Genomic DNA, 12129 nt, shown 5'->3' on the forward strand with positions numbered 1-12129 from the left:
AAACAATTCTTTGGCAAGTAATACAATTACAATTGAATAATTTAACAACTAATTTTTAAGTAAAAAACACAACCGATCTAAACCAAATTAGTATGGGACTACCTGTGAGACACCACCTTTCCGATAGAAAAATAATTATCGAAATCGGTGAACGTGGTCGAAAGTTATGCGGTAAGATACATAAAAAAATATATTCCGACGAATTGATAACCTTCTTCTTTTTGAAGTCGGTTAAAAATGAATAGTGAAAACTTGTTAATATGTGGCGGTATTATAATTATGCAACGCAGTGTACTATTAACTTTTTTGAATTGTGTTTAGAGAAACATTGAATTGTTAATTTATTCGTTATTTATGTTTTAAAATAAATGTAAAAAATTTGTAACTGTAAAAAAATGTGGAGAGTTTGTCCTCATTGAGTGTTAAAAAATCCGGGTCACCTTATATACATAGCCATAGATATTATTTTCTGAAAACCTGTTAGAATGGGTTATCCATTTCATGCGTACCGATTTGGAGTGAACTGTGCTTTACTTGCCGTTTTGAAACGTATATCTGATTTCATGGTTTTAATAGATATTGGTAGCGAGTTCCGTAGTCTGATGGCATTAAAAAAGAACAGTCTGGAGGCTGTTAATGTTTTATATTTTCAGACTATAATAATTGAACAAAGGTTAGTTTTCTAAAAAGGTAGACTGGTTTGCGATATCTAATTATTTTGAAAAAAAAAAAAAAAAAAAATATTTCGGACTTTTAGGTGATTTTCAAACCTGAAACGGAGAATATTTTTAGTGTACGGCGAAATGTGGTCAAACTGTATTTTACATTATATGAATCTAGCAGTATTATTTAAAGCTAAATTTAATTTATTTTTAGATTAGCAACTCAGACATGGGCGTAGCCAGGTAGGGGCAGGGGGTGCTCGAGCCCCCCCACCCCCTTACTTTAAAATTTTCCTTATATATATATAAAATAGTACCCTCAAATGCCAGCTTAATAGAGTCGAGCCCCCCCCTCCCCCCCTTAATTTCATTCTGGCTACGCCGATGAACTCAGATTACAATATACCGATTCAAAGTATGTAATTTATGTATTCATATACATATGCACATAATTCTGTATTTTTTACAGTTTCTTTATGACGGGGTATTTGCCAGTAGGCTTTGAATTCGCCGCCGAACTGACATATCCGGAACCGGAGGGAACCTCCTCGGGTCTGCTCAACGCAGCCGCGCAAATTTTTGGTATTGGATTCACATCCCTGTATTCCGAAGTATTCTACACCTATGGAGATATACCAGCCGATGTGATCATGTCAATTATGCTGGTGCTGGGCACGCTGATCACGGCGCTAATTAAGCCAGATCTGCGCAGGCAAAAGGCGAATCGGGATGCCATGCCACCTGTAGAGTCCTCAGATGTTTCTGTCATCACATCTGGGAAGTTGGACGGCATCAATCCATAGGAACGGATTGATTTTGTTTAAGCAGTGCAATGATCGAATGTATGTTTAGTATTTGAAACTATTTCATAGCAGCTTTAAAGTTTTATCTTTTCCCCGTTTTTATGAATTAACAACGCGTTTTAGTTATTTGATGATTGCAGCGCTTAAGCAAAATCTGAGCTCAAAAATATTAGCTCAAGTGGTAATAAATATTTATGGATTAACTAGATACATATTTGCACCTCTATTCTGCACCGTTTACGTATTCGGATTTTGGTACGAATCGTAGAAATCGTATGCTGCAATCCGAATCGTATTTTCGAACTTTCGGAAGCTGTTATTGCATTAACTGAATTGAGAACCAGTTATTCCGGCATAGGAGAAGTTATGGCTTGGAGTTCAACAATTCAACCAGAAGTTGACATACATACATATGTAGATGCGTCCATGGTTACTATGCCCAACAGCTCCGCATATCTTTATGAATTCATTTCCATAGCGCGCTCTTACTCCGCTGCTATAATTGCAAATGAAATAGAATCCATCGTTTCCTTCAAAATATGTAAAATCAAAAAATTTTAGGATAAATAAGCACTTGATGAGTGTTTTTTAAATTCCTTTCCACGTTGTTTTCCTTCATACAGCTGTCTTTGAAAGACAACCCTATAGGAATTTTGTGATCGAAACTAACACATTCTCATTTATCTTACTAACACATTTGCAAATTTTGTGTTGGTTAAAAAGAGGTCATAAGTTGGGGGAAGACGGAAGGTCGATCACATGTACACAAATGTTTACATCACGTTTTTCATATTGCTCTTAAAAAGTTGATAGAAGTACTTGATTGAGATCTCCATCAAATGGCTATCACTGTTCTTGTAGGGAACTGATAGCTGGCAATGGCTACACAGGTTTCCGCAAGGGTTGCAGCATGTCGGTTTGTCGTTTTTCGTAACGTACATAGCTACGAATTACGAAAATTCGGGTTATAGAATAAAGGTGTTAATATGTTAGCTTGAATTATTGAATTCATCCGACGATGGATGGACGACGGCAAATTGCCTACCAGCATTTAATTTGCTTTGCGGAAGATGTATTAATGAACAATTTTTATGTATAGTTTTGTATAAAAGTAAGCATGTAAATAGATTAGTAAAAAGAAATTAAGAACATATTTATATTTATAAGTTAGAAATTAGAAGTGCAAGTTGTTAAATTAGTTTTAAGTAAAGCAAAAAAAAAAATCTGAAAAATATATTTTATCAGAAAAAACATACAAAAACTAGAATGTATTCCGAAAAAAATGTGAACATACATACATACATATACTGAGATGCATAAAGATATAAATATATGTACATAAATAATGAACTCAGACTATTGTTGTTGCCACAGTGTTTTAGCACTATATGTAGGTATATAAGGAGAAGTATATACACAAGCATTCTTACACATAAATCATACATACTTACTAGATACATATACATACATACATATATATATATATATATATGTTTTCTTCAAAAACATTTCGAAACGGGCCCCCTGTTCAATAAGTTGCCAAGCAATTGCTATTTGTATTTGAACAGATGAAACAATATGAAATGTACAATATTTAATCGAACAATAAACGGGTACGAACTACCCAACCAATTCATCAAGTAGAAATACATATTTTTTAAGGTCCTTACGCGCAAAAAGGAATTGCAGTGGTGAGTATTAAATAATTGTATGTACACATGCACAACTAATTTGTACATAGGTATATACAGATTTACAGTGACCAAAATATAAATTGGGGGCCGACAGTTGGTTGGAAGACCGATAACCAAGATGAAGGTGGTCCACTTGGAAGGACTTCCAGCATTGGGAGCAACAAGTGTGTCTGACAACGCAATTGCTGTCAATTCCAGCAAGACCACCCTAGTCTTGTTTATGCGGAAAAGAAAATTGGAAGGTCTCAACCTTCCACTGCTTAGAGACGTAAACCTAAGTCTTACCATGGATATAAAATATCTAGGGGTAACTCTAGATGCGAAACTGACATGGAAAACTCACGTCGAGCTGAAGGTAAATCGAGCGCTGAACGTTTTCGGACAGTGTGGAAGAACTCTTAGCAAGACCTGGGGTCTGAGAGCGGCTATGGTATTTTGGATATACATAGCTCGAGTCAGGCCGATCGTCACGTACTCTGCTGCAGTATGGTGGCGTAGAACCACGGTCGAAACCGCGGTTTCTGTGTTAAACAGGCTACAAAGAAACGTGTTTATAGACATTACGGGCGCCATGAGTACAACATCAGGACCGGCACTTAATGCGCTGTTTAATTTTCCGCCTATTGATTTAGCGATCCAAGAGGAGGCAATGAAAACAATGTGTCGACTGCAATTTTTTGTTGTCAGAGTTGTTCAGAAGTTTGTCAGAGCAAAATCATTTGTTTTTGCCACCAAATGACAAACTGGATGGCATCTGGATGGTAACTTCAGATGCTTTAGCGCTTTGGGTGCAATGGCAATGGCCTTTCAATCGGAAGTCTTTGCAATAATGAAAGTGGCGGACTTGATAATTGGCGAAAGGTGGCGCATACAAAAAATAGGATCTGCAGGGACAGCCGAGCTGCTCTAAAGGCCCTGGAAACCGCTCGCACCTCTTTAGAGTTAGTCCAGGAATGTAAGTTGGGGCTGAACTCCATTACAAGATGGAATAATCTAGAACTTGTGTGGGTATCAGGACACTACGGTGTTCAAGGTAATGAACTGGCTGATGATTTGGCGAACTGCGGTTCTCTAGAGCGCCCAATTGGACCAGAGCCAATTTTAGGGTCAAGCATAGCGGAAACGATCGGGTGCATCAATGATCTCGTAAACAAAACTCATGAGGCGTTGGTGCACATTTGACACCTGCAATATAACCAAGTATTTCCTGATAAGGCCTGACAAGGTGGTAGCTAAATTTCTTCTCAGACAAAGCAGTGATCTACTAGCCCGGATAAGACTGATTATGGGGCACAATCCATGGGGACGACATATGGTCACCATAGCCATCATTGACGATCCACTGTGTACATAGTGTTTGGAGGACGAGGATAATGCAGAACATTTTCTCAACCGCCGTCCGGCCTTCGCCAGACTCAGTTGGTACATTTTTGGGTCTGATTCTCTTTACCTTAAAAACTGCTAAATCTCATAAAGGTGTCTAGTAAGTTTGCAGTGGAGCAATGAATTCCCACCCCCACCAACATATCCATTTCCTCTAAATTCTGTATCTTGGCCTTAAGTACTGCTTGAGTGCTTGGAAAAACTTGTTTCTGGTGTTGCATATTTCACGGGGCAATATTTTGTTACCTCCTTATGAAATGGTAACAAAATTTACCAGTGCGCAGAATTCGAAAACGGTTTAAAAATTTACCGGTAACAAAATTTTTGTTACCAATGCAGAATAGGCCTGTTAACGCATTTTTTAGTTGCGTTCGCCAAACCATTCGCTTCGCAAGTAATAATACCACCCTAATACAGGACTTTAGAGTGTCGAATTTCCAAATCCTGTTCAGTGATGCATCTTCGGGCAGCAGCTTCACGGATTACAATCTTCAACGCCCATGACAATTCTGAACATGACTTTAAACTCCACTTCAATTCCTCCTCCATTAAGGAGAAATCATAGCCTTTTTTTTTTGAAAGCCCTACAATAAGCCAAAGGACTACGATATACTAAAGATGCAATTTTTCGGACAGTCTAATAAACGGTGTGACGAGTTCCTCACTTTCCCGGCCACCAAACCCAATCTTGTTGCCCAAATTTTCACAACGAAACCAAAAAAGCCTTGGTTCTATGCAAACATTCTAGATCCAAGGGAAACAAAAACAATAAATAGACTACTCACGGGGCATACATATGACGCTCTGGCTACTGCAGCCGGTTGAACTCATACCTGGGCAGATAAGATGCAGATGTGCTAAAAGAGTGTCCGGCATGCGGAGAGACACCCCACGACTCGAAACATCTCTTCGTATGCCTGGAAACCCCCACGCAACTGACGCCTCTGTCCCTATGGACAGACCCTATAGAGGCTGCACGCTTCTTGGGTCTTCCGTTAGTTGAGTAAGCTGCATTCGGGGTGGCTTCACAATCTTTCGAAATAACGCAAACTTTTTCGACATACTTCGCGATTGGGATTATGACAAAATTAATCAATTATCCAATTTCCTTAAAAAAAACGTAGGTTAAATTCTAAATTAAAGGAAAGTAAAGTTTATCCATTGTACAATACCGACCACCTCGTTCTTCACCGGGAAAAAAGCTATATATACAAATATAATGCATTTAAAAAAAATGCAATCGTTTTCAACAAGCTAAAGGCAGTCAAACAGATACAAAAGCGAATCAATAGAAGATACCGATTTTGTGGGCGGCGCTATTGACAACCCTACAATCCGGGATAGTTAACTAAAGAACGGAGGAACAACCTGGCGTATTGTGAACTCCCAACAAAACCCAAAGCCAAAAAAAAAACCAATAGATAGAATTTTTTTTTTCGTTTTTATAAATAAACATTAACTTGTGAAATTTTAGCAAAATACAAATATAGGCAATTAAAATTGTGTATATACATTTACGAGCAATGCATTAATACAATACATACTTATGTATATGAAAACACCTTACTATAGCTAAAAGATAATACTAATAATAAATGTTCAACGAGCTCTCGCTTCCAAGGAGAAGTATTCACTTCATACATATATGAATAACGAATAAATACATACATACGTATGTACTAAAAATTTTTTTTTTACAAGTTTCAAATAGTTACAAACCGAAATGCATTCATTATTTTAATGCCACGAACAAAATTAATTTCTTTGAAGCCATAGCCATAGTAGCGTATGATGTTGATTGCTTGAACCAATAGTTACATTAAAATTATATGATTATTTGGTAAATATATGTAATTTTCGAAGTGTCGGGATGCCAACTGTGAAATTGTAATGTGAATGCTGTTGAGACACACTCTTTTTGTATAATACGACTTTGGCAGCACGTTTTATAATGCATTATTACCGTGGAAATTAGAAACAGGTGTTTTCTCAAAAACAAAATGATATGTTGAATGGTATAATGAAAGATGAAAGATGAAGCTGAAAAATACCTATATACATACATATGTATGTAGGTATCTCTCATTTTTCCCCGAAACACCTAACCGAAAGAGCTGTTTTCTTTTCAAGTTTCCGAAACTCATTAGTTATTGTGGTGATCCCCAAGCTCGCAGCAAGAGTAAAACTTTATTGAAATACGCACACCATAGTTCCCGTTCCTCTTTCGTATCAGCTGAAAGAAGGTATCGCACGATTGTAGTCCGCCCATTTGGAATGATAATTAGCGACTCCTCATCATTCTCTCTCGCCGGTCTCTCGAACTCAAGCAACATAGTGTTAAGGCGTGCGCATATATCACGTGGTGCAACAGTTACTTTCTGCGTGCGACAAGCGTACAGATCAATCGAGCCGATAGGCGTCTTTTTGCGCTCATCATCGGGATACTTCCAATAATTAAGTACGCTTCCATTCAAATAGCACCAGCGACGATGCCAGGCACCAAATCCAGAAATGTCTTCGAACATGGTTAGAAAGCCGCGATGTTCGACCAAAACCGATAATTCACAGTTCGCTTTCATATGCACTACGCCTTCTAGAGGGCTAACACCGAGAACCTGTGTCAACAAAGCAAGAAAAGTAAATTACTTCGAATAGTAGATGATTGAATAAAATATACCTGTGTTAGTGTCCAAGATGTGCGTTGTATCTCGCGTAAGGAAAATATAGCAAAGCCATACTGCACTAAGGCAGGAGTACGCACGACATTCGGCCCAGCTGGACTTTGTACAGGAGGCATAACTAAACGGTTTTCACTGCCTTTCTTTTTAGGCGTTTTGATACCAGATTTTTTATTAAGATTTATATGATATTTCACCTCGTGTGGCAAAACTTCACGCTGGGCGGTCATGCCATAAATCTCGAGTGTAATCTAGAGGTAAAGTAAAAGAGCAACAAGATATTTGGGTAAGTAAATTATCTCGTTCCTAAAATTGTTTATTAACAATGTGACACGACAACACAAAGAACTCTTTAAATTTAAACTTTGGTGTTAGAAGTTTAAAATTATCGACCTTTATTTTAGACCTTTCCCTAAATGAACTATTTATTACTTTTTTACATTTATTCAAACTATTCACATAGCACCTCTTTTGCAAAGATAAAGTATGTTTTTTTCTAATTTTAATTGTATTAAAGAGTAACTTTTATTTATTTAGTTACCTTTCATTCTCAGGACATCTAAAAACATGAGTATTTGGTCGAGCTTTTATTTCAATTTGTGATCTGGCTCTAACACAAATGAAGGGAGCTAGAATTTGAGACCACATCCGAAAGGCAAATGGTTTCAAAAGAGGTACAATTCAAAAAGCAGGTCCAAAAATATAACTGCTTGGGGTCGTACAGATTCGACACAATTAATACAAAAACTGGTATATCAGTAGTTTTTTAGTTAGAGGCTATAATCATGCAGAAAAATAACTGCAATAATTGGGATAATTCCTGCGAATTGATTTATGCAAAAAAATCTACCTAAATTTTCTGTGAGTTGTACACTCTGACGTTTGCCATAGCGTGTCAGGGGTGACCGCTTAAAAAATTGATTAAATGACGAGGAAGTTTCTAGTTTAGTCAGAGATTCATATGTTTCTTTTAAAATTTAATAAGTTGTTTAAGGATTGTCAGCGTTTGACGCATCAGTGTAAATTTTTAACTGTTGTCCGTTATTCAATTACGTTTCTCAGAAATTGCAATTGGTAATGAATTCCTTCAGTCCCCACTAAAGGAATTTGTTTTCTTTTTCAAATTCCTTATGCTGACTACAAACGAGGCAACCATTGAAGCAACCAATGCATATTGCTTCGCCCGTTGCCTCGTATGTGGCATTGTTGTTCATTGAAATTCGTGATTCCGCAACCTGCGCCCGAAAATCAAATTATTGGTATACATGGAAACGCGTAAATACCTTGTAACCGCGTAAACCTCATAAATAAACCGATTTTCTATACAAAATTAAGTAAGTTTACGAGGTTTACATGGTTAACATGGTTACGAGGCATTCGGGCGTTTAGATGAATTACCCTATAATTTTGATATTTTGTGTTGGTTGCCGAGTCGGTTGCCCCGTGGTGTCCTGATTTGATTGGCTTAGTTCGTTGAAAACAAGTTACCTGAAAAGGGGTTTTTGTAGAAAACAAAATTTTTTTTCTGCACGTTCATTTCAGAACAGAACACATACTACTGAGGTTGCCGTAATGGTTGCCTCTTGTATTTTGAACAAGAAAATCAGGTTGCCTAAACACGTTGCCTAAACGGTTGCACACTGTGTAGTCATTATTAGAAATATGTAATTTCAAAAGTATTTTTTTTTAAGGGAATTGTATTTTGTAATTGGAATTAATTATGTATGTGCTGATAGTGTAATTTTTTTCAACTCCTTTAAGAGGAATTGAAAATGTAATAAGTAATGGAATGGCAGGAGTACTTTAGATTTTTCATTTCTCAAAGGAATCGTAAAAGTAATTGAGAAACTAAAGTTCATTCAAGAAAGTTCTACAAAAATTGTATGTAGATATTATATAGTTAGCTGGACGTAACGGTAAAGTCAGAAATATTAACATTCTCTATAAAACAGATCTATAAAAATAATTTCACTGGTTTTACTCCGCTTATGCTCATGTATGCGACTTCAGAATCTTGCTGAGAAGACTGAGCTCAAAACAAATAAAAAAGCTTTGCAATGGAGAGAAAATTCCCACAAATTCGAGAACAAATTTTGGAAGCCATGAATCGCATGTTCGCATGGATGCAAGCGGCAAGGACATCTGTAAGTTTATCGTTAAACAATCTCTTCCACTGTGGATGTAATAAAACAACAATAACGACCTTTGGAAGAAATGACCGCTTGATATTACAACTTAAATAACTGCAGTGGGCGTACTCACAGGTATCATATCTGGGAGATTTTAGTCCCAGTTCCAAAGCCTGCCTACGATACTTTCTCATGAGTACAACTATTGCCAGCTGGGGTTGATGGCAAAAATCTACGAAAAATAAAGTTGCCCTTGAAGCAGCTTATTTAACCGAATGCACCAGATAAACTTATCAAATGTAGTACACCGCAGAGATGAATATAAAGGTAATATGAATTTAAAGAATAAATGGAAAACAAATAAAAAGTTAATAACTGAACTTACCCTGAAATCAGCATACACGTTATTCATTTGCAATACATCAGGAAATTTCACTGCTAGCAGACCTGGAAGTGTGGGCACCGACTTCGTTGCCAAAACGTGTTCATTGTATTTGAGCAAACAAACCAAATGATGGCCGGATATGGTATCCGCAGCGAGTTTTCGAATATAATCCTGACGTAATGGTATGGTTATCTCCTTGACTGTGAGTCGTCCATTATCGCGCAATGCACCAACCGGCCTCAAGCATTTCTCTACTCGCAAGCGTTGTACTTCATCTAAGCATGCCTGCCGTCGGTGTGCTATAACGTATAATTATTTATAAGTTTTTGATATTTCGATTTAATGAAATCTATTTCATCTTACTTGCTACCAGCAGATGGCGCTCGCCCTCAACTGACTCTGTTGAACCGGAGAATTCTACCGTAGCTGCACACAAATTCAGTGCTTGACTTGTCTGAGCAATTACGGTCTGTTGCTTGCAGACTTCATCCAAAAGTTTTTTAATTTTTTCTTGCACTACATTATCATCATCTGCATCCGATTCCTCGAATGGACTGCCTTCTTCCTCTTCCCCTTCTTCCACAACGTATGTTTCATCGTGTTTGCTCTTTTGAAAGTTAATCTCTTGCTGTTTAGGAGAATCAAATTGCATTGCTGCACGCGTTGCATTACCGATATCAGATCGTAGTACTTGCTGCTCGCGACATACCTTACGCACGGGCGTCGAACTGGCACTCTTGAAAAAGAACAATAGGAATTTATGTAATAACTTAAAAGCAACTGCTTTATTCAACATTAAAAGTATAAATATTTACATTGTCGCTTTGCTGGCGTCTATAAAAGCTGACCGTATGAACCAAAGTGACCATTTTATCATCGTTGTCACGATTAATACTCAGCTCAGATTTCACTGGATGTGGGGTGCAGCCAGCTGTAGACGTAGGCAATTCCTCATTTTCTTCTGATATACTTTGACAATTGGTGTATTTTTTGGGGGTTTTATGGAAGGAAAAGCTATTTGAGGCCGCTGTACCTTTGCTCTGTAAAATTATAAAATATTAATAATAATAAACAAAAATAAGTTTTTGTTTTATACTTCTCTCGGTGGATTTATACCATCACCGTCGTCCGCGTTAACGCCGCTTTCCTGCGCGCAAGAATCATTGCCGTCTTCTAAAGCTTCATCCAGGTAATCATCAACACCCATTGAAGCATCGGAAGAATTCATTGAGCTATCAGCGCAACCATAATAATCATTATTGTCAGCATAGTGTACTTCCTATTTTAATTAAATTGTAAGTTAGTGCATAGAAAATCTTCGTACGTATACTCATAGCTTCTTACTTATAACGTTAAACTTACGCACCTTTCGTTGCTTCGTTGACTGGTGTTGCTGCTGTTGATGGTCATTCTGTTGTACCACTTGCATTATTACTCGACCCAAACTACCATTGCAAATGTCTATACTGCTGTCGTCTGCATCCTCCGATTCCATAAAACTATAAATAATAATTTGATCATAGTTAAAAACGAAGGAATGTATGATTTCTTTCAAACTATAATTTATTGAATTAAATAGATATGTGCATGATGTTAAGAATAGTGTTAGAATGAATCAGTCTCAAATGAGAATTAAACTAAATTATGTTTAGATGATAATACGACAATTTGAAAGAAAACGCTGATTTTTTTGCCTATTCAATGCACAGCAAGCATAACAAACAAGAATAAAAACGCTCCTCCCACCTTCCTTCGTCATTATAACTTTCTGCATTGTCCGTTTCAGGAGCTGCTGTCAACATGCGCATATTTTCACCCGCGCTGCCATGCTCGGACACAGTAGCTGTGGTCCCACCATTGTCCCGATCAGACTCAGATTCCAAATCTGACAGTGCGGGATAAAGCCGAGTTGTTTGAGTTATATTTTCACCTGATTTACGTGCTCGCTTGCTTTCATCATCGCAAGTGGCATCGCCAGCTGAAATAAGAAAGAAAAAGACAACAGTGGACTTTTGCTTATATAAATCATTGACTCTACTAACGGGAATGCCGCTTATTCGTCGCATTCGAAGATGTATTGGGCATGGGGGGAGGAGGCGGCGGTGTGGGTGGATGTTTAAATTTTGTTGTCTGTTTTGTGTCAGGAGTTTTCATTTGTACAGGCTGCACAATGTGCTCCTCATCTTTTCTGAAAACTTCTTTTTGTTTGTTGAAACGCTTTGCAAGAATTTGCATGTCTTCTTGGCGTTGCTTATGTATTTCAGCTTTGATTTTGTTTTCGCCCATAGTTGAAGCGCTCGCTACAAGAGCCGCCACCTTTTCTCGTATTTTACTGTCACCATTTGCCTTTGTAAGAAACGGTGATGAATTAGCACTAGTACACGCAAGAGCCAAG

At 37.5% G+C, this 12129-nt stretch overlaps 2 protein-coding genes across 2 annotated transcripts in view; one reads left to right on the plus strand and one right to left on the minus strand.

Annotated features, from left to right (window-relative positions):
* Positions 1–3108, plus strand: part of LOC118743995 (feline leukemia virus subgroup C receptor-related protein 2) — a gene marked incomplete at its 5' end in the record, with an annotated part of 29312 nt that extends 26204 nt beyond the window's left edge. Inside the window, one exon of the mRNA XM_036476759.1 lies at positions 1132–3108. Within this exon, the coding sequence (XP_036332652.1) occupies positions 1132–1465 (334 nt within the window). The remainder of the gene's footprint in view (positions 1–1131) is intronic.
* Positions 3109–5988: 2880 nt separating this feature from the next.
* The window catches only part of LOC118743996 (anillin), a 7672-nt gene continuing 1531 nt past the window's right edge, over positions 5989–12129 (minus strand). Inside the window, exons 4-12 of the mRNA XM_036476760.1 lie at positions 11777–12122; positions 11481–11712; positions 11101–11233; positions 10831–11013; positions 10550–10774; positions 10098–10470; positions 9735–10033; positions 7220–7471; positions 5989–7157 (exon numbers count right to left, since the gene is read on the minus strand). Coding sequence (XP_036332653.1) covers positions 6690–7157; positions 7220–7471; positions 9735–10033; positions 10098–10470; positions 10550–10774; positions 10831–11013; positions 11101–11233; positions 11481–11712; positions 11777–12122 — 2511 coding nt within the window. The 3' untranslated portion in view covers positions 5989–6689. The remainder of the gene's footprint in view (positions 7158–7219; positions 7472–9734; positions 10034–10097; positions 10471–10549; positions 10775–10830; positions 11014–11100; positions 11234–11480; positions 11713–11776; positions 12123–12129) is intronic.

This window comes from Rhagoletis pomonella, unplaced genomic scaffold (genome assembly GCF_013731165.1).
Source record: "Rhagoletis pomonella isolate Grant_MI unplaced genomic scaffold, Rhpom_1.0 Rhpom_scaffold_00007, whole genome shotgun sequence".
NCBI lineage: Eukaryota > Metazoa > Arthropoda > Insecta > Diptera > Tephritidae > Rhagoletis > Rhagoletis pomonella.